Source organism: Chenopodium quinoa, unplaced genomic scaffold (genome assembly GCF_001683475.1).
Source record: "Chenopodium quinoa cultivar QQ74 unplaced genomic scaffold, ASM168347v1, whole genome shotgun sequence".
NCBI lineage: Eukaryota > Viridiplantae > Streptophyta > Magnoliopsida > Caryophyllales > Amaranthaceae > Chenopodium > Chenopodium quinoa.
The window spans coordinates 2,228,710-2,251,096 of record NW_018742205.1 but is presented as its reverse complement, the minus strand read 5'-3'; the positions used below and the strand labels follow the sequence as shown (position 1 = coordinate 2,251,096).

At 32.1% G+C, this 22,387-nt stretch overlaps 4 protein-coding genes across 5 annotated transcripts; all 4 read left to right on the top strand.

The window, feature by feature from the left end:
• The first annotated feature begins 6,018 nt into the window (after positions 1–6,018).
• On the top strand, positions 6,019–11,919 carry LOC110725608. The gene is made up of 3 exons (XM_021905079.1): positions 6,019–6,202; positions 10,839–11,116; positions 11,562–11,919. The coding sequence occupies exons 1-3, from the start codon at positions 6,091–6,093 to the stop codon at positions 11,592–11,594; spliced, it is 423 nt and encodes a 140-aa protein (XP_021760771.1). The 5' UTR covers positions 6,019–6,090; the 3' UTR covers positions 11,595–11,919.
• Positions 11,920–12,827: 908 nt separating this feature from the next.
• LOC110726428 (F-box/kelch-repeat protein At3g23880-like) lies at positions 12,828–14,315 on the top strand. The gene is made up of 2 exons (XM_021905911.1): positions 12,828–13,049; positions 13,095–14,315. Exons 1-2 carry the CDS (start codon positions 12,828–12,830, stop codon positions 13,698–13,700), a joined length of 828 nt encoding a protein of 275 aa, XP_021761603.1. The 3' UTR covers positions 13,701–14,315.
• Positions 14,316–16,380: 2,065 nt separating this feature from the next.
• Positions 16,381–18,183, top strand: LOC110728750 (F-box/kelch-repeat protein At3g23880-like). Its single transcript, XM_021908404.1, has 2 exons — positions 16,381–17,685; positions 17,902–18,183. Exons 1-2 carry the CDS (start codon positions 16,498–16,500, stop codon positions 17,908–17,910), a joined length of 1,197 nt encoding a protein of 398 aa, XP_021764096.1. The 5' UTR covers positions 16,381–16,497; the 3' UTR covers positions 17,911–18,183.
• Positions 18,184–19,703: 1,520 nt separating this feature from the next.
• Positions 19,704–21,857, top strand: LOC110725596 (F-box/kelch-repeat protein At3g23880-like). 2 transcript variants are annotated; one of them, XR_002512199.1, is made up of 2 exons: positions 19,704–19,953; positions 21,286–21,857. XR_002512199.1 is itself a non-coding variant. In XM_021905064.1 (2 exons), the coding sequence occupies exon 1, from the start codon at positions 19,817–19,819 to the stop codon at positions 20,951–20,953; it is 1,137 nt and encodes a 378-aa protein (XP_021760756.1). In that variant the 5' UTR covers positions 19,704–19,816; the 3' UTR covers positions 21,286–21,857. The 2 variants fall into 2 exon arrangements, 1 of the variants encoding a protein (XP_021760756.1); XM_021905064.1 differs by having other exon boundaries at positions 19,704–20,953.
• Positions 21,858–22,387: the final 530 nt, after the last annotated feature.

The window sequence follows — 22,387 nt, the reverse complement described above, 5'->3', positions numbered from 1 at the left end:
GCTCTAGCCCTTTAAGCATCACATGAGAGTGAATCATAGAAAAAAAGGAGCCCAACTGATGAAACATAAACTTCTTAAATAACATACATGAGTGTCTCAAATAGAAGAACTAGTTTCAAGGCTCGGGCGATGCTCTGAGTTAATGCATTGTTTCCATGATTAATATGATAATAGCTTAGTGGTTAACACATTAGACTTTAAACCTAAAGTCGTGGTTCAAATCTTGCAAGAACCGTGGCAGCTAAACTATTTTAGAAACGTCTTTTAATATATAGTATAAATAATAAGTTAAACATTCTACGGAGTATATGTTAATTATGGGGCTATTACTTAATTTGTATATTCTATATGGTAAGGTTGGACCAATGCATGAGTGAAATGGTTCGAGACCCCCAGGCTCTTTGCGCACTCTTTGCGGTCCCCAGGATCACCTTGATACATAGTATAGCAAGGGTCCGAATATGTTCTTCAAAGACCAAATTAAAAGACGTTAATGAATGAAATTAGATTATTTGTAGGAATTTCAAGACCTCGAGTCGAGAACTAAAGGATAGATAACCATATACGATCATTAGGAAGAATTAAACTATGATCAGAAAAAATATCCGTCCACATCCTTTGGCCACTCTCCCATGGTTAAAAATTGAAAATGGACCAAATACTCTTGACAAAGAACCACACCATATGAAACCATACCATATGATCAAGTTTAAAATTAAACTCTTGGATATTCTCGATAACTAGCTGAAATGAACTAGTTCCTCTAGTACTCCTATGGCCTATTTTGTAATAATTGTAATATTTTGACTTTTACAATATTTATTCATATACTTATTTTGACTATGATTGTTACTAATACTTCTTTATATTGTAATATATATTTACAAATTTTAATAATTAAAATTGTGCATTGATATAAAAGTATGTGTCAATCTAAATATTATGATTATTATGAAACGAATACAGCAATAATAGTACGAAAACCAGTCTCAAACGCCACATTTAAGATTTAACCCCGTCAAACTCCTTTAATTCTTTGCTGGGTTTAATGGTATTGACGTACTATGGTCTATACTCCGTAGTATTTTAATGATGCCTAGTATTGCAGTAGCGCTAGTCTATTAGCCTAAGCCACTGCCCCTGTGGCTGTGTAGTCACTTCTCTCGTCCAATTTAATTTTGACTTACTTTGCTTTTTCAATAACATCAACTTAAGAATTTTCTCATCTCAATTCAACCAAATAGTCCGTACTTCATTTCTTCAAACTACTACCAGTTGGCATTTGCTAGCATCTAAATTCTAAAGAGTGACTAACCCAAATTTGACCTCATTTCTTCGAATGATGGTAGCATGAACTCATTTTGATGGAAGAAAGTATGGTGCTAAAAAGATGCAAAAATTAGATTTATGCTGTCTTAGTCTATTATATATGGAAGTCTTTTGGCAGTATATTAGCCTATATGTAACATTTTGCTAAGAAATGATCCATTATAAAACTACTATTACTATTGCTATGACTTGTAACTTTTGAAATCTGTGACTTTTGTTATGCCGTTGGCCTCCAAACTCTTTGTTATGTTAGTATGCTATGAATGTGATGTTCAATGAAGGGATGTAAAATTGATGCTAATGTGCTTTATTACTTGTGGTTCATATTCTGGCAAGTTTCCATGCTATGTCTGTGTAATGTGTTACGGTCTTAAAGTTGTAGAATGTGTAACTTTCAATTTGTAATTAAGTAACTTATTTTGTGACTCTATTCATTCTCTTCACTTTCATCATTACATTTAAAATATGTTTACTAAAAACCTTTGCGTAGCATTAAATGGTAAAGTTATGAATCTGGTTTTTGAAACTTTTATTTTAAAAAAATTTAAAACTTACACGTAACCATATAATTTATCAGGTATATCACTTTATTTACTTTTTTATGTTTAACTTAGCATATAGAAATCCACTATAATATCATAAAAATCATTTAAGGTAACAACTAATTTTTATAGTGATACGAAAGAATTAGAGATGAGAAAATTACTACACGTAGTGTACTACGGCTAGACTTTTGGGGCACAAGCAATTTGAGTAATTAAACAAAGCATTTTGTAAAAACGACTTCACGCTTGTGTATTCGTCACTTCATTACGACTAGTGCAGTATTGATAGTCTCCCTAGCTCATTTAGTCACTTCATGTTGAAGTCCCATAAATAACTCCAAGTCTACTCCATCAGTCTGTTGACTCGATCTGTCCTACGGAGTATCACCGAACAAAGAACAAAGTATTTACTCCAACTTTTAATTTCAATTTTTCAATGAATACTTTGCAACAAAAAAATTTCAATGAATACTCCTTACTAATAATATACAGTACTATTCCCCTTGTCACACACACACAAAAAGTGTACTATTTCCTTCGTTTTCTTTTATTTATTCTTAAAAAGTTGTCAATTATTTAAATTTTTGGTTAAATAGAGTTAATGAGAAAGAAAATTGTTGAGTTAGATGTACGGGTTGTAGTGATCCCCACCCTTTTGTCCAAATAATCGATCCATTATGTTAGAATTTCATATATGACCGTTCCATGGTCCTCGAAATAATACAATTTTACGGCTTAAAACAAAATTGTCACTTGTTAAACTAAATTATACGGAGTATATAAATATATTGCTATAGAGACATCCGGACATGATTAAGAAATTCTAATCTAACATTATACAATTAGGGTTGTTGCAAAAACAACAAAAAAAGTATACATACATGTCAATGTCGTGAACGAATTTTTTTACTACAAGATATTAAAACTAAAATTCCAATTAAATCAGCAAGAAATCAACATATGTTGGATCAGGAAACTGTCTAAAAGAGATTAGAGAAACTTCTCTTATTCTCCTTGGCTTCACACAAGCTTGAGGTCATTATCAATATAGTATTAAAATCAAGTATTAATAAGCCATCACATTAAAGTATCACCATCCATAATTTATTTATTACTTTCAATAGTCGTGCCTTTTTTTTTTTTAATATTATTATTTGGTGTGGTTAAAGGTGAGTTAGCATCTAGATAATTCATTGGATTTTGCTAAGGATCTTGCTAACAAGTGCCTCGGGGCGTTAGATAAAAGATTACTATATTACTTAAAATAGTATTAAGTTTGGAATGCATGACAAAATCACGCATCGATCGGCGTAATTAATGTTAATTTCACTATAATATTTTCATATTTAGCTCTCTTATTTAACACCCCGAGTTAAATAAGTACCCAGCTAATAAGTACTTATTTAGCTGGGTACTTCTAAAGTACCCAGCTAAGTTAAAAAAAAAAATCCGAAAACTTAGCCTTTTTATGTTTGACTCAACATATAGAATATTAGAAATCTGCTCTAATTTTATGCGACTAATAATGATTTAAGATCGCACCAATTTACTCTCTCATTTCCATCCAAAAAAAAATACTATCTCATTTTTTTTTTTTTTAAACAAATAATATCTCATTTAATTCACCTAATTGCAGTAATTTATAGTTATGAGACAGAATTAGAGATGAGGAGAAAATTTCCACACGTACTGTACTACGGTAGACTTGGGGCACAAGCAATTTGAATTTTGAAAAAAAAACTTAACGCCTGTATAATCGTCACTTGACGTCGTTAGTAATATAACTCTCTCTACTCCATTACGCCCCTGGCTTATTTATTCGCTTCATGTTCCACACCTATCAGAGTACAAAGTATTTACTCTTACCCCATATTTTTTTTTTTGAAGCACTCTTACCCAATATTTTAATTTGAAATGAATTTTTTTTTTTTTTTTTTTTGAGTCAATATTTTTAATTTTGGATTTTTTTTTAATTATTACGTTAAAATAGGCGTCTTGCAAGTTATTACCCGTAAAAGTAAAAGTTGTTAATTACTCCCTTTAAAGCATCTGGATCAGGGAAAAAAAGGAGATCAGTGCTTTTGGTTTGCTTATTAGTGACATTCTTGAAATTGCAAAGAATTGTACTTTAATTAAGTTCTCCCTTATTGGTAGGAAGGGGAACAAGATTGCTCATTGCCTTGCTCACAAGGTATGGGGAGTTAAGGGTGAGGATTGAGGAAGTTCCTCATGAAGCACTTAACTTTGTAATCTCTGACTCTGCAGCTTTTGAGTATTTTTATCTCCTTTTTTATTTCAAAAAAAAAAAAAAAAAAAAAAAAAAAAAAAAGTCATTTTGGATCGGTAGGGTTCTAATCAGGTTAAAGTAGAAGTATGTCATGTGGAATTATTGTGTTATTGTTATTGAACATCAAATTTTAGATTAAGTAACTTCGGGTTAGGTCGGGTTGTTTTAGGTATTTCCTATTTTTGTCTCCTTGTGTTATTGCACATCACATTTTAGATTAACTTCGGGTTAGATCGGGTTGTTTTAGCTCTTGCCTATTTTTGTCTTCTCATGTTAGGGGTGCCAATTGAGGCAATTGATTCGAACACATTTGGATTCGGAATGTTAAGGAGCACGAGTTGAACAAGCTCTAACTTAGGGGTATCCATTCAATTTTCGGTTTGGATTTATCGATCCGATTCGAAATAAAATTCAATTTTAAATTTTCAAATCCATTTCAATTCGAATTTCTCACCGAATCCAATCCGAATAAAAATTCGGTTGTTTTTATAAAATAAATTATCAAGTCAAAGATAATATTATTAGAGACACACATTTTATATTATGACGGATTGTTTTAAAACAAATGCATTTACATATCCAATTTTTAGGTCATTGTTTTATCAGAAAATCCAAGTTCATCTCCGTGAAAAACAAATAATTTTAAGTGTAAGTTTTGCAGTAAAAATGGATAAAGTTGCTACTTGAAGTGACGTGTTGCCTTAAAACCACTATTTCTATGACAAATGAAATTTATTTATCACGGAGATTAATTGAGACGGCTTCTTGCTATTTTTTCAACTATGTGATTGATGTGTGAGTCTCAATTACTCCGTATGAACATTTTTCTTTAAACAGTCTCAACTATCGATTACTCCCTCTGTTTTTAAATACTTGCTCCATTTCTCAATGCGCGAGTTTTAGGATGAATTGGAGAAAGTAATAAAATATAGAGGTACTGGGGTAGGTCGGTGGTATAATAAAAATTGTAAAAAGCAAAAGTAGTTGAGAGAATTAGAGGAGAGAAAATATTAAATTAATAAAATATGATTTATGTTGGGTCCACTAATTGAGATAAATGAATTAAATATTGTAAAAGCTTTCCAAATAAGGAAATGGAGCAAGTATTTAAAAATGGCTAGAAATAAAAAGTAGAGCAAGCATTTAAAAAGGGAGGGAGTAACTCACAGCAGTCCAAACTTTGAGAGTGTCCTTAAAACTGTCCCTAACTTATAATGACAAATTAACAAGAAGATGGTGTAAAGGGAGGAGATGAGTGTTTAGAGTTGTAAACAAAACCTGGGGCATGCTCATGCCACAAACTAGTTTTACTTATTTCTTTTTCTTTTTTTTTTTTTCTTTTTTTTTTCCTTTTTTTTGACTAGTAATTTTTTTACTTATTTCATAAAAAAATATATTCAGACCATATCATAAAAAATAATTTCTAACACACTTTATCATTTTAATATTTATGAGTGGTTTTTGTATGCTAAATATTTTTAATTTCGTAATGAAAAAAATTATAAAAATTACATAGTAATATTGTACACGTTATTATGAATCTAACAAAAGTCAATATATTTCCCTAAAAAGAAAAAACAAAAGCCCATACTTTTTTCCTTATATATTATTACTATTTCCTTATATATTATTGTATACATAATGTCAAAGTTGAATCAAATCATAGAAGTTAATCGGATCAGATCAGACCAGATAAATCAAATCAAATTTGATCACATCATATTAGACTTGATCAAATAAGAAAAATAAGTTAAATTAAACCAGCCCTAACAAGGTCTTTAAAAAAAATAAAAAAATAAACAGCCCTAACAAGGTAACAAACCCAAAAGTAAAAGCTTAGAAATCAGTACCAAAAAAAAAAAAAAAAAAAAAAAAAGGCTGGAATTTCCATCTTCACGTACGAGTAAATTTGAGAGTGAAAGCTTAGAAATGGAAGACAACAACGGAAAGAATGCTAGAGGTGCTGAAGAAACGTATCTTCCAGATGAACTCATTACTCACCAAGTTCTTCCATGGCTTCCCATCAAACCCTTGATTCAATGTAAGTTAGTTTCAAAGGAATGGAATTCTATCATTTCACAACCTAATTTCATCCTTCTTCATTTCAATAAATCTATATTTAGTCACCCTTTTACCCCTGTTGAATCTCTCTTTATTCAATCTGGTGATTCTTTTTATCTTTACTCTTGTACTAATCATGATTATGATAATGTCCAAGTTGCTGAAAACAATTTGGTTAAATTAAAAGTTGATTTTGAATATGAACATATAGAATTAGAGAATGATGAAATTGAATTGGTTGGATCTTCAAATGGGTTGGTTTGTTTAAGTGGAAAAATTGGGAAATACTTTTATTTATATAACCCTAAAACTAACAAATCCCACAAATACTACCCTGGTGATTTTGATTATTGGAAATCTATTAGGCCAATACCCCAAACTAGTTGGGGTTTTGGGTATGTATCATCTGTTGATGACTATAAGGTAGTCAGGATAATTCCATATCAGAATGGAGAAGTTGCTGTAGTTCATGTTTATTCACTAAGGTCCAACGCGTGGTCGAAACTCGAATGTGGTTTGGAGGAGGGTGATATAATTATCAGTCGAGCACATTTAGTAAACGAGACTTTGTATTAAACCTGGGCACCGTGCCGGGCCGGGCCGCCGCGGGCCACGGGCTGGTTTGTGCCGTGCCCGTCGTGCCGGCAGGCCCAGGATTTCGTGTAGTGCCGTGCCGGCCATTTTCACAGCCAGCCCACGGCACGGCACGGCACGGCACGGCCCTCGTGCCTGGCGGGCTCGTGCCGGGCTGGCAGCGGGCTGGTGCAGTTTTCAAATATATATATATATATATATATATATATATATATATATATATATATATATATATATATATATATATTTTATATGACAACATTATAAATTAATAAGTTTATAATGTATATAAGTTATAAAATTATAATTATAAGTTTTATAAGGTTATAACTTATAAGTTTATAACTTATAAGTTATAAGTTATTAAGTTATGAATTTTATAATTATAAGTTGAATATTTATGTTTTATAATTTGTATATTCAATATTTATATTTATATATTTACTTTATACTATTACTTTAAAATTTAATGTTTATGATTTATTAGTAATTGGTATAATTTTTTTTTTTTTTTAATATGAATTTACAAATTGTAACAAAACGGGGAAAAAAGGCAAATTGGACTTTGGATGTGAATAATGCGTACTTTATATTATTATTACTTGAGTTGAGAAAATTGTACAATGATAACAATGATAAAAATCATACAATGATGGTATTAAACAAAAATTGGAAAATGATAAAATTGATATTTTTAAAATCGTACAATATACAATAATTGTCTATTCTTCTTCTCCTTCTTCTTGCTCGTCTTCGTCTTCGTCTTCGCCTTCGCCTTCAAGGTCATCGGCTAGTTGCATAGATTGGGAACTAGCCGAACCCGAACCGGAAGCGGAGGTTCCTTCTTCGTTGTCGTTGTGGTCGTAAGAACGGTCTTGTGAGCGATTTTCCGCATCCAACCAATCTTTGAAACACACGCACATTTCTAGTGTTTCGGGTTTTAGACTTGTTCTTCTATCGTCTAAAACCCTTCCGGATGCGCTGAAAGCTCGTTCGGAGGCGACGGAGGAAACTTGGATAGCAAGAATGTCTCGTGCCATTGCCGCCAAAGTTGGATGCTTCGAGCTTTGTTGTTTCCACCATGCAAGGAGGTCGAGGCTGTTTATCTCATCGTCGTCCATGCCTTTGGTGAAGTCGTAACTCAGGTACATCTGCAACTCCGAGACGTCGCTTTGCGTTCTCCTGGTTGATGAATCACCTGAAAACCTTGAAATCAAGTTAGTAGCTTGTGAAAATAAATGTTTGGCCTTCTTACTTACGTTTTTGGATGGTTGGGAAGGCCCTGAGCGAGGAACGGTGCCATATTTGGCTTCATAGACTCTATATAAAGCAAAAAACTGATCCTTCACATTAGTCTTATAGTTTTCTACATCATCGTCAAGAAACATGCATTGAAAGTAAATGTCAACTAACATAAATGTGTTTTCATACTTTTGCCTAGGATCTAATATGGAAGCAAAAATATAAATCAAAGGAATCTCACTATAATATTTACGCCACTTTTTTTCCATTGCTGGAAGATACTGATCATAATCACTTTGATGGCGATGATCAGCGAAAAGTTGGGCGAGTAAGCATGCATTAGAAAGAAAGTTTTGAGCACAAGGATTGTAAACAGTAGAAAAACAATACGTCATGTTATATAATAACTGTAAAAATTGCATATATCTTTCACAGTTATTCCAATCATCATCATACAAAGCATTTTGTGGAAATTTTTGGTTGTAAAATAATGTTAACGGGCCCTTGTACTCAATTGCCTTTGTTAACATGTCATAGGTGGAATTCCACCTAGTTGGGCAATCGGTTCTAATTTTTATTACCCTTATCTTTTGTTGTTTTAGAAAACTCTTCCATTCTTGGTATCTCATGTTAGAGCTATTAATAGACATAATAGCATCTCTGATTTTGCTGTAGTATGGGCCAATTGCCCGAACTCCATCCTGTACACATAAGTTAAGTACATGGCAAACACATCTAGTATGAAGAGCTTCACCGTCTAATAGTACATCGTTTAAGTTTTGTTTGATAAGATTAGTTGTGTATGTCATAGAGGTTGCATTATCAAAAGTCATAGACATCATTTTATCTCGAAGGTTGTATTCGTCTATTGCTTGCATTAAATGGTGAGCAATGTTAATGCCGGTGTGTGGGTATTCCAGCATTTTGAAATGTATTTTTCTTTTTTGTAACATCCATTGATCATCTACCCAATGGCAAGTCACGCATAAATAGTGATATTTATAACCACTATCCCAAGAATCGGCTGTTAAAGATACTCTACAGTTAAGGTTACTCAATTCGGCTTGTAACCGGACTTTGTACTCTAGGAAATTTTTCATTGTGGCGGAACGAACGGTTTTCCTAGAGATTCTTTTATGTTGGGGTTGTAGTGCTTTGTTAATGTAGGTGTTGAATGCGTCACTTTCCGAGAAAAGAAAAGGTTGTTCGGCGTGTACTATCATTTTTCCTAGTTCATCCCTATCCCTCTCATAGTTGTATGTAAAGCCGTATGGATGGAATTGGGAAATTTTGGGCTGGGTTGGATCACTAGCTGGTTTTGCACAAGCTTTCATGTGTCTAATAAGTGTCCCGTCCCGTTTTTGGTAACTGTCGTGAATACACTATTACATGTTTTACATTTTGCCCATTGTTCACCATCTTTACTTAGGACAAAATAACGCCATACCTCACTCCTTCGGTTTTTCAAAAGTAGCATCTCAGTTTCGGTTAACCATTCATGATGTGTGTGATGGTTAGTAGTGGGACTAGTGGGAGTGGCAGTAGAAGGGGTAGAACCGGAGGGAATTCGGGTACTTTCTTGGCTACCTTGGCTAGAACAATAGTTTTGTTGATCACCGATATAATTAGGTGGAAATTGGTATGGTGGTAGTGGAAATTGGTTTAGTGGTGGTGCTGGAAATCCCGACGTATTATATGGCTCATAGCCCGGGGGGAAGTAAATGGGGTCATTGGTTTGACTCATAATTTGGGGGCTCGTTGTATTTGGTGGTTCCCTAGAACTACTACTACGGATAAGTCGGCCTTTCCCCCTAGACCTAGATGATGGGTTGTTCGATGCCATAATTAACAATTAATTTTTTAATAAAAAGTGGTTAACTATAATAATAATAATTAATAACAACAATTTTAACAATAAAAATATCAATAATATTAATTAATAACAACTATAACAATAACAATAACAACAAAAATAAATAATAACAACAATTGTAACAATAATAATAATTAATAACAACAATTATAACAACAACAATAACAATTAACAACAATAATAATTAAACAAGATTATTCTAATAATAACAATAAAACAATAATAAATTTAAGATTAGTTTAGATCTTACAACCGTGCTTCAACGCTCCACTAATTACGATTACGAACTTTTTAATTTTTTTCCGATATTAGGAAAATAATTAGAGAATTTAAGAGAATAATTAGAGAATTTAAGAAAATAAGGATTATTAGAGATTTAGAGAATATAAGAGATAAGAAGAAGAGATTGTGATTTTGTGATTTGGGAATGAAATGGAGGTGAGTATTTATAGAATTTTTGGGGAGCAAATTGGCAAAAAACTAGTCGTTTTTTAGCCGTTTTTTTTGGCTTATTAAGGAGCTAGAATAAACGGTAACATTACCGTTGGCCCGCGGGCCGTGCCTACGGGCCGGCACGACGGGCCATGCCCGTGCTCGTGTCGGGCCGTGCCTGGGAATTCTCAACCCTGTCCGTGGCACGGGAGTTGAACTTCGTGCCGTGCCGTGCTTGAATTCGGGCCGTGTCGGGCTGCGCCGAACGGCGGGCCGTACCGGGCGGCACGCGGGCCAACCCGGCCCGTGCCCAGGTTTACTTTGTATTGGGGTATGATGAGTTGTCGAATTGTTGCCTTCGATTTGGCCCGGGAGACACTCGAGTTCTTCCCTCATTTGGGAACCATTCGTCCATTCAAGAATGCTTTATGTGTGATGGGAGGGTGCTTATTCAAGTACACTGCAAACTCTGTAGGTGATTTGTTTCTTGAGATTATGAAACATCCTGGAAAGCTGGCTTCTGTTCGTTTTTCGTGTGATTTGTATTTTGGGGATTTTAAGCAGTTGATCGGGTTCACAAAGGCTGGCAAAGTCTTTATTACTCGTTCTAATCCTGGGGTGCTTGGCTTGCTCGATCAATGTTCAAAGGAAACACTTGTAACGTTTGATGATCAGCTGTTACTTATTGAGAGTTATGTTCCTACCCAAAGTTCACCTCATCCTGCAGCTGAGCTGCCTAATGAACCTGCTGAGGTACGTTCTGCTTCTGTGTTATGTTTGTATTAGTTTCTCATGTCTTTTGAAGTTTTTAATTTTTAATATGTGATGCTCCAGCTTCATCCCTCATCTTCGTGATGAACATGCTACTTTACCTTGTATTTTAATTGATATAATGGTTTGTATTACAAATTCTTTAACTAGTCCAATACAAATGCATTGTGAAGGTAGTTGCTCCTATAGCATCACCTCATTTAAAATTTTGGATTTTAATATAATAGCAATGAATGTACTGGTTTGGTCAAAATAACAAAATTATTTGGCAGATTCTTGTTAAATGACTTTTAATGCATATGTTTTCTTCTTGTAAAGGGTCATATGAAGTGGTCGAACAAAGTTTACAAAACTACTATGTACTTAGATTTCTTATAAATGCAGCTCCTTTTGAATCTATCTATTGATCATCATTGTTTTAAAATAGGGGACTTGGCCGGAATATCAAGTTGTCCTCTAGTTTGATCAGACATGAAGTTCTCTATTGATCTAGGCAAGTGAAGGAAGTTGGTGATGGTGATGGTGAATTAGTGATGGTGGCATGAACTCACTTTGATGGAAGAAAGTATGGTGCTAAGGTGCAAAACTCAAATTTATGCTACCTCTGTTTTTGGTAGTTTATAAGTCTATATGTAAGATGTAACATTTTCTTATGCCGTGATCCATGAACTAGTAAATGCTAATGCTAATGCTAATGCTACAACGTGTAACTTTCGAAATTTGTGACTTTTGCTATGCCTTTGAAACTCTTTGCTATGCTAGTATGCTATGGATTTTGTGATCAATGAATTATGAGTACTATTGGTTCATCCAGTTCAAGTTTCCAATGCTATGTCCTGTTTATTGTGTTACTTGTATGTCTTATGCGTGTATTGTAGCCCTATCCTTTTCTTCACTTTCATCGCAGTAATATTTTAAACATGTTTACCAACAACTTCTTTTTCACATGACACTATTAATTGGTTAAACGGGATAAAAATATGTTAGGGACCGTCTTGACAAGGACTCCTAAAAATAAGACCTTTCAAAAAATACCGATCATAACTAGAACTAATGATATCAATTTTTCAGAATTTTTTTTCACTTACACAGTAACTTACTCGTAAGATTTTTGGCAATATGTTGGATTATTGGGACAAATGAAGTAGGATTATCAATTTAGATTATTGGGACAGATGAAGTAGGATTATCACCGGATATCTGATCCGCATACTAATATTGAAATTTTGGTATTTCTTTTGGTAAAATGCCCTTGATTTGAGTTGTTTTAAATCTTATATTTTATGAACTTTCGTAATAATTATAAAAAATTTAAATAAATGCTACAAATTCAAGCACAACGATACAATAAGGTTCACTTGATTATTAAGGCAACTAAAAAATACTTGTAAAAAAAAAAAAAAAATCACTTCCTTAAAATCCAAGATACAAATACAGTATTACATTATAATTAGAGCTAACATTCTAAGTGGGAGTTTGTTGCATATTAGTTAATTTTTTTTATAATTTTTTTTATATTGAAAAATCGGATGGGATCAGATATCCGATTTTTCTAGATTCGTGATTCGAATCTGATTCGAAAATTTTCGGTTATCCGATCCGAAATATCCGAAATCGAAAAAACCGGATCGGATATCTAATTTTTCGGGTCGGATCATTTGGATCGGATTTTTTGCCCACCCCTAATTCTTTCATGGTTTCCCATCCCTTAACTCAATGTAAGTTAATTTCAAAACAATGGAATTCTACCATTTCACATCCTAATTTCATCCTTCATCATTTCAATAATATTATATGTAGTCACCCTTTTACCCCTCTTGAATCTCTCTTCATTCAATCTGGTAATTCTTTTTACCTTTACTCTTGTGCTAATCAAGATTATGATGATGTTGATTATGTTGCCGAAAACAATTTGGTTGGATTAAATGTTGAATATTAAGTTGATGGTATGGATGATGAGATTAGATTGGTTGGATGTTCAAATGGGTTAGTTTGTTTTGGTGGAAGAAATGGAAAATACTTCTATTTATATAACCCTAAAACTAACCAATCCCACAAATACTACCCTGGTGACTCTGATTTTTGGAAATCTAATTGGTCAAAACCCATAACTTGTTGGGGTTTTGGGTATGTATCATCTATTGATGACTATAAAGTGGTTAGTATAATTCCATATTGGAATGGAAAAGTTGCTATGGTTCATGTATTTTCACTAAGGTCCAATATTTGGTTGAAACTCGAAATTGATTTAGAGGAAGGTGATTTTATTATCAGTCAAGCAAGGTTAGTTAATGAGACTTTGTATTGGAGAATATGTGGTGGTCGAATCGTTGCCTTCGATTTGGCCCGGGAGATATTTGAGTTCTTCCCTCATTTGGGAATCAGTCGTGGAGTTAAGAATGAGTTATGTGTGATGGGAGGGTGCTTGTCCAAAGTTCAAATCCTCAAAAAGATAAGTTTTGAGCCTCTAACTATACCATTCTTCTGCCATATACATATAGTATCAACCGTGCACAAAAAAAAAAAAAAAAAAAAAAATCATGCATCCCTAGTACAATATACATAAGAGGGCTACAAATTAAAAAATTTCAAGTTATTAAAATTACATTATACACCAAATTGAAGAAAAGGCTCACCTAAACATAATTTGCAACTTGCTTCTTCACTTTCACTGTTGATCCACAATCACCTTTATGCAAATTAAAAATAACAATTTTGTCAAATTTGAAAAACAAATTGATCATGCATAATAACATAAATGAAACTTAAATATGAATACATATATAGTGGAATGAAAAATAGAAAGGAACTTAGTAATTCAATAGTGTGGGTATATGAACAATTAACTTCCCTTTATAAAAAAACACTAATCTTTCATAAAAAAAAATAATAAAATAAAATAAAAAACCACTAATTTTGGGTTTAGCATCCTTGTATTTACATTATTAAAACGAACTGAAGTGACACCGTTGTAAGTTAGAGAACACTTTTTTCACACAATTTTTTTTAAATAACGATTAAACTTAAATCTACAGTTAGTTTGAAAAAAGTTACTCCCTCCGTGTTTTAATAAGTGTTACACTTACCAAATCTGGTCGTATTTTAATAAGTATTACACTTTCTTTTTTGGCAAAAAACTACCTTTAAATATTATATCTCTCTCCTCTCATAGTCTCCACCCAAACCCACTATTACTTTTTTTATTATTATATACTTCTTCTCACATTCATTACTTTTCAATAAACTATTAACCCCACTATCTTTCTTTTACAGTTTTTCAATACTCCAACTACCCCACTTACCTCTTATTTTATTTAAGTCAATTAAATTGCCTAAAACTATGTGCCGGTCAAACTGTAACACTTATTAAAACATCCAGGGAGTAGTTCTTTCTTTCTTTCTTTCTTTTTTTTTTTTTTTTTTTTTTGGGGGGGGGGGGGGCTTGTAAAGGCATGAGATTAATTTTTTTGTTAAATATTTTTTTTAATCAGAAAAAACAGGAAGAAGATAGGTGTCCTTCCAACTTCCTATTTTAAAAATAATAGTATAGATTTAATTGAAAGGCTTTAATTTAAATATAAAATTTAAAATATTAATAGTTAAAATTATGCAAGTTGGACAAAGTTAAACAACTACTCTATATATAATAAAGTGAAAGGATAATATTCTATTTAGATTAATAACTAGGTTAGTCCCACGATTTTAAATTTGATCAAAATTTTGAATGGGGAAATAAAATTAAACTTCTCAATATCTATTATTCTCTCTGTAAGGGTTACGTTTGTCCTTTTTGGCTTTCTTTTTAATGGTTGCATTTCATTTTATTTTATTTTTTTACCACATTTCCCTCATGTATACATATTTTCCATGCAATTATCCTCATTTATAAAAATATTTACATACTCCCAATGTAAATATTCCTATTTACAAAAATATTTACCACTTTCAAAGCAAAAATTTCTAATTTCAAAGTTAATTTGAGGAAAACTGGAATACTTTGACCTTAAATATCATGACTCAAAATTCATTCCTCCGAAAAACTAAATGCTTTTTGGGTTCGTTTGGCATTGGTGTTGTTTTCTGTTTTTTTTTTTTTTTTTTTAATTTTCAAAATTATATGATATATTGTATATAATGGATAAAAAAATTAGAGAAATCTATTAAAATCTAATATATATAAATAAAATAAGCATTTTTGGAGAGCATTCGAAGCGCCACCTAAGAAATATACTTATTTCGACCAATCAGAAGAAAGATTTGTATTTTATTTTTGAATTGAATTAAAAAAATTATTAAAAGTAACGAATTAGATTTGATATATCTAAAATTTTAATGCCACGTAGATTATAATCCACGAATTAAATTATTTTAATGAAAAAAACTAAAGTAAAAATATAGGAAAAGATAAATTTATTAATTCAATACTACGAGTATAAGAAATCCAAAAAAAAAAATATTAAGAAATATTTAAATGATAAACGCTTATATTAAGTTTGATACCTATCATTATAAGATAAATTTTGATAGTATTTATGATAAGAAATACAAATTGTTCGTTAATTATAATTAAATTAAAATTTGTGATATCTACCATTATAAATTAACACATCATACGATACAAACAAAATTTTGTATTAATAAAAAACCCCATCAAGCGAATTTTGTGTTAATTTTTGGTCATCAAAGGCCGGATAATTTTTAGCTTAATTTTTAATCCTATGTTTAAATTAGTAATTCTATGTTTACCAATATTTTTAAAACAATGAATAGTATTTCTATTTAAACATAGGATTTTAATTTATATCAAACGAGGTTGGTGATTCTACCGAAATAAAAGATTTAGTAAAACAATGAATGGTGATTTAGGATATAAATTATTAAAAATTTATCATTTTATATTATAGATATTATATAACGGAAAAAATATCATATTTAAAATTTATTTATATTTAATAAATTCATTATAAATTATAGTAAAAAAAAATAAAATATTAAACTTTGGTAATTTTGTATGATATTATTAAATACAATAAATCAAATAATTAAAAATCTTAGATGAAAAAACCGTGTATCGCACGGGCTTTCATCTAGTTATATTAATTTTGAAAACTGATAACAAAATAGTGAAAACACCTTTTTCTTGTTTCCTACTTTTAATTTTTTATTTAAAAAAAAAAAAAAAAAAAAAAAAAAAAAAAAAAAAAAAAAAAAAAACTGAAAATAAAAAACGATGAATAAGCCCTAATTTTTTATCTTTTTTTAAGGGAGTAAATGCTTACTTTAAAACTCTAAAGAAAAGCAGTTTTCTTTTTCGGAGTTCATTCTTCAAACTACTGGTATTTCAAACAGTACAAGTGAGAGAAATGGAAGAAAGCGATCAGAACAACAGCAAGGAAACAATGAAAGATGTTGAAGAAAGACATCTTCCAGATGATATCATAACTCAGCACATCCTTCCATGGCTTCCCCTCAGACCTTTAATCCGATGTAAGCTAATTTCAAAGCAATGGAATCGTAATGTCAATTTCTTCCTTGATTATATCAAACCATCTATATATAGTCCCCCTTTTACCCCAATTAAATCCCTCTTTATTCAATCTGGTAGTAAATTTTACATTTATACTTGCAATAATCATGATCATGATGATGTTGATGTTGAATATATTCATGTTAGTGAATATAATTTGGTTGAATTAAATGCTGAATTTGATGTTGGTAAGAGGGAAAATATTGGATTAGTTGGATCGTGTAATGGTTTGGTTTGCTTAGGTGAAATATATGGAAAATATTTCATTTTATGGAACCCTGCTATTAATCAATTTCATAAGTATTTTTTGTTTTCGAAACATCACTTTCATAAATATTACTTGGAATATTTGGAGCAAGATTCTAAAGAAATTTGTTGGGGGTTTGGTTATGTATCCTCTATTCATGATTATAAGGTGGTTAGAATCTCTCAGTTCCGGTTTCAGGCCAAGGTCGATTCAGTTCATGTGTTTTCATTAAGGACTAACAGTTGGAGTAGGATTGAATTTGGTGTTGGTGAATGTAAACTAGTGGGTCGATCAAGGTTGGTTAATGAGACTTTGTATTGGAGAAAGGAGAATGATAATGTTAATGGGGGTGTGCAAATCGTTTCGTTTGATTTGGGTCTTGAGACTTTTGCTATGTTACCTGATTTGGCTATTCGTGCACCCGGGAATGCTGTCTTAGGTGTAATGGGAGGGTGCTTATCCGTGTGTGTTCTCAGCTCTGATACTGATTTAGTGATACACATTGTGAAACAACAAGGAAGAGTGGTTAAGGTTTGTTATTCTGATTTGGGCAAGACCGATAATAGTTTCAATGATTTGATCGGGTTGACAAAGGTTGGCAAGATATTCGTTGTTTATCCTGGTTGCTTTGTGCCATGCTTGATTGTTTCAAGTTCAAAGAAATCAATTGTGACATTTAAAGCTAATGGAAGACATCGGAGCAATTATATGGACAGTTATGTTCCGAGTCTGGTTTCACCTCTTCCGCAAGTGGAATTGACTAATGCATTAAGACAGGTACCCTCCATGACCTTGCCTTATATTTGTTCAGTATGACCTGCTTCCTTTACTTCATTGTCTTGTTGTAGTTCATGACTTTTTGGGTCTGGTACCAAACCTTTGTTGTTGCAAACAACATTACAGCTTAACAATTGCAGGGTTTGGATCGAGTTGATGTAACTTAACTGTTTAAGATTGTTTCTAACAGCAGGTTATTTTTATTTGGTGAGGCAGGTTGCGTAGACAGTTGGCTGCTGTGGCGGTTTCTGTGGAGATGTGAATTCAATGACGCGACTGACCTCTGTTTTGGACTGAAACGAACTCTTTGCTGATGTGAATTTTTAGTGGTTTTGTTAGGAATTTAATCTATCAACCTCTGCTTTGAGCTATGCAACCTTATGTTTATATCAATGATCCATGGAGTATATGTGTAAATGATGTTGTGAATGTTAATGGTATGAGTTGTATGAATTAAGATATAGTGCATGAAAAAGCATATAAATTGTACGTCCTCCACCCTATTATTGTTTGGCTGAAACCGCTGAATGAAGTTGATAAGATAAAAATTTGGTAGGACCAAATGTAATGAATGTGAGATCAAATCTACGGACTTTTCATTCTGATCGTTTATAATATGAGACTAAATAAACAAACCAAAAAAAATATTGGGTTTTTCTATATAGTAAACCTGTTAATTTCACTTTTCTACGTTGTGTTCCAACTTATATGACTTATGACACTGTAACCCAATATACATTTTGTTTTCATACAGTAACCTTGCCGTTATTCTGTCGTTAAAAATTCTGTTATGGGGCCCACTCTCTATTTATTAATTTTTTTTTTATCGATTTGCGCGTTGAAAAACCTTCCGTTAAAGGGTTTGGGGGCTATTTTAGTCTTTAAGGGTCCAAATTAAGCTCAGATTTCACAAAAAAGTAATGTAAATGCCTCGTTTTGCTTATAAAAACGTGAACACGTAAATCGAGATATTTTTAATAAGCAACACGAGGCATTTACATTACTTTTTTGTGAAATCTGAGCTCAATTTGGTCCCTTAAGAACTAAAATAGCCCCCAAAACCTTTAACGAAAGGTTTTCCAACGCGCAAATCGATAAAAAATATTAATAATGGAGAGTGGGCCCCATTAACGGAATTTTTAACTGCGGGATAACGACAAGGTTACCATATGGAAACAAAATGTATATTAGGGTTACAGTGTAGAAAGTGATATAAGTTGGGGCACAACGTAGAAAAATGAAATTAACAGGGTTACTATATAGAAAAAGCCAAAAATATTTGAATAAGTAGGGAAGTAGGAATATCACGAATATGGTAAAAATAAAATCTAAAAAGTCATCAATTTGACTAATATATTTGTCAATACTCAACTTTTATGTTCATTGACTAATATCGGATTATAGAGTATGTAAATATTGAAAAAGTCAAAGTTGTGTATCTAAAAATTATAATTACAATGAGCATTGAAACGAATCTAATAGCCTAAAACAATAAAATTTACAACATTAAATCCGAAAAATATCTTCTCTTTTTGTTAATAGATCCTCAACTTCACCTTCATTGCCGATGACCAAAATTATGACAAAATTCTGAATCCCCAATTATTTTTCTCAATTTCTAATTATAGCTATGAATTTCTATTTCTCTCTAAAATTATTATTATTTTTTTAAATAGTCTCTCTCCAAAAAAAAAAAAAAATAACTAAGGGTGTGTTCTATTCACCTGATTTTTACTAATCTGAACTTATTTTATTTATCTATTCACCTGATTTTTACTAATCTGAACTTATTTTATTTATCTAAACTAGCCTGAACTTATGTGAAAATAAGGACCCTAAGTATGGATAATTTTAAAATTTACAAAAATAAATGAAGAGATAAATATGTCACATTCTTTCCAATCCCTTAAAAATAGGATCCCAACCATCAGAATATTTCGATTTTTTTTTTCACAAATTTCGATTTTTAAAAAAAAAAAAAAAAAAAAAAAAAAAAAAAAAAAAAAAAAAAAAAAAAACTATACAATTTCCAGTTTCTAGTAAGTACAGTAAAAGTGTTAAACAAAGAGTCAAAGAGCAAAACAAAATGTATAAATTTGTTCAACAATTGAGAGTGAAAGTTTGAAGACTGATGAAGAAATCAAAAATGGAAGACAATGAAAATGATGAAAGCCAAATACATCTGCCTGATGATCTCATCGTTCATTACATCCTTCCATGGCAGCCCATCAAACCCTTAGCTCAATACAAGCTTCTTTCCAAACAATGGTATTTTTCTCTTTCTTCTCCCAATTTCATCCTTAATTACACCAATTTACCCCTTTATTCTCACCCAATTCCCCCAATTAAATCCTTGTTTATCCAATCTGGGAACTCTTTTTACCTTTATTCTTGTGATAATCTTGATGATAATGTTGTTGAAGTTGATAGAAATACTGAGGATTATTTGATTAAGTTGAATGACTATGACTTTGATGTTGGAAATGATGTGGTTAATTTAGTAGGATCATGTAATGGGTTGGTTTGTTTAGGTGAAATTTATGGTAATTACTTCATTTTATGGAACCCTAGTGCTAATCAATCCCATAAATATTTCTCTGAAGTTTTGGACACTTCTAGTTGTGATTGGCCTCCTCACATTCGTTGGGGATTTGGGTATGTTTCGTCAATGGATGACTATAAGGTTGTGAGATTAATTCAGTACCAGATTGGATTGCTCGTTGATACATTTGTTCATGTGTTCTCACTAAGAGCTAACACATGGAAAAAGATTGAATTTGATCTTGTTGATTGCTCGTATGTTTTAATAGAACGACCGCGGTTGGTTAATGAGACATTGTATTGGACTGCTAGTCGTAATCCCTATGGGAACATGAAAATTGTTGCCTTTGATATCGCTAGTGAGACGTTTGATATGTTCCCACATTTGGCTATGCTTTCGCCGTTGGGTGTTGTGTTATGTGTTATGGGAGGGTGCTTGTCTAAGTGTGTTGTTAGATATCAAAATGAGTGGGTGATAGACATTGTGAGAGGTCCTGGAAGGGTATATCCTCTTCATCTGAATTGTGACTTGGGACGGTTTGATGACTTGATTGGATTCACAATGAGCAATAAGGTTCTTGTAGCTTATACTAGTCCCAACATGCTGGGCTTGGTTGATCTAAGCTTGGTTGGTTTAAGTTCAAAAGAATCACTTGTGAAGTTTAGATATGAAGGGAGAACTCGAATTGAGAGTTATGTTACAAGTCAAATTTCTCCTCATCCTTAGGTAACATCTATATCCTTGCCATTTATTTGCTTATTACTCCGTAGTAAGAAGTAATTTACTACTATGCTTTATTAGTTCTGTATCTTGATGTGTAATGCAAACCTTTTTTGGTTCTTGGCCACGAAACAAAGCTTATTAATTGTTGAGTTTGGTGTTCCATAGTTGAAATTTTTTCACCAAATATGTACTAGTATTAAGTTTCTTCACCAAATATGTATTGTGAAGATTACTATGGAGTAGTAGAAAGCAATAATTTCCCAAATTATAAGTATATAGCGGCATTGTTTCACTTAATATTTCTAACAGCAGATTCTTCTAATTTTGTGAAGCAGGTGGCATGAATTCTTCTTGATAGAAGATTGTTTGAGCCAATATGAGAAACTCAACGAGTTATGCTATCTTTATCCTTAGACAGGGAAGTTTTAACTGGTATAATATCATCAACCTGTGTGATTATTTTTTGGTATCCTATGATCCATGAAAATGTTGTCGATCCTTTGACTTGTAATATTTACATATAACTTTGATGGTTAGAACCACCTCTTTGTTTTGGCTCATGTTACTTTTTCTATGCAGTTTATTTATGCCACTCAACGGTACTCTTTAATCACTAAGGGGATGTAATAACTGTTGATGTAGAATCCTTACTAATTTACTAATGATTTTAGGGTATTTGAATTTCTGTGGTATTTCATGTGTATCCTTCTTCTATGATCTTAACTAGAGCACCTAATCTAGGCTGTTTTAATTTACATGGCATTTCATGACTTTATAAAAAGTTTTTTTTTATAGGTTATATGCTTGTGAGCTCAGATTCTAAGCTTGCAATTTACTCTTGCTTCACTTAGTGTCAACCAAACAACAGTATATCATGTTCCTAGAAAGTTCACTAGGGAATTTAACTCCTCTGTGGCTATGTGAGCTAAACAAGCAGTCAAGCATTTAAATTGTTTTGCAATTAAAATTGAAATGGAAGACTTGGGTGGATGAGGTGGAAGGGCAAACGGCATACCATTTAATAAAGGTGATCATGGGCTTTTAGGCGAAAAAAGTTGGCTCCATTCGGACCAAAGATTTGGGTCGGACAGGTTAGGCTACTTATGAACTTATGATTATTGATCAAGCCTACTACTTTAAATTATGGATTAGGCTTTCCAACATACACCATTCCACATAATAAAAATATTCATGTTTACTACCTCTAAGATTTTAATTATTGCACCACTAGTCTTTTAAGGAAATTTCACAAATATTGCATCATATCCATTTAAGGAAACAAAATATTCAATATACTCTTACTTTTAACACTTGATCCTTTGGTTTATGCTTATATCACATGGTTAATTTTGTAGTTTTTAAATTTTAACCGTATTTTTCAAATTGCATAATAAATTAATTACACAGCTTAAGTTTTACCACTTTGAGGATGTCGCA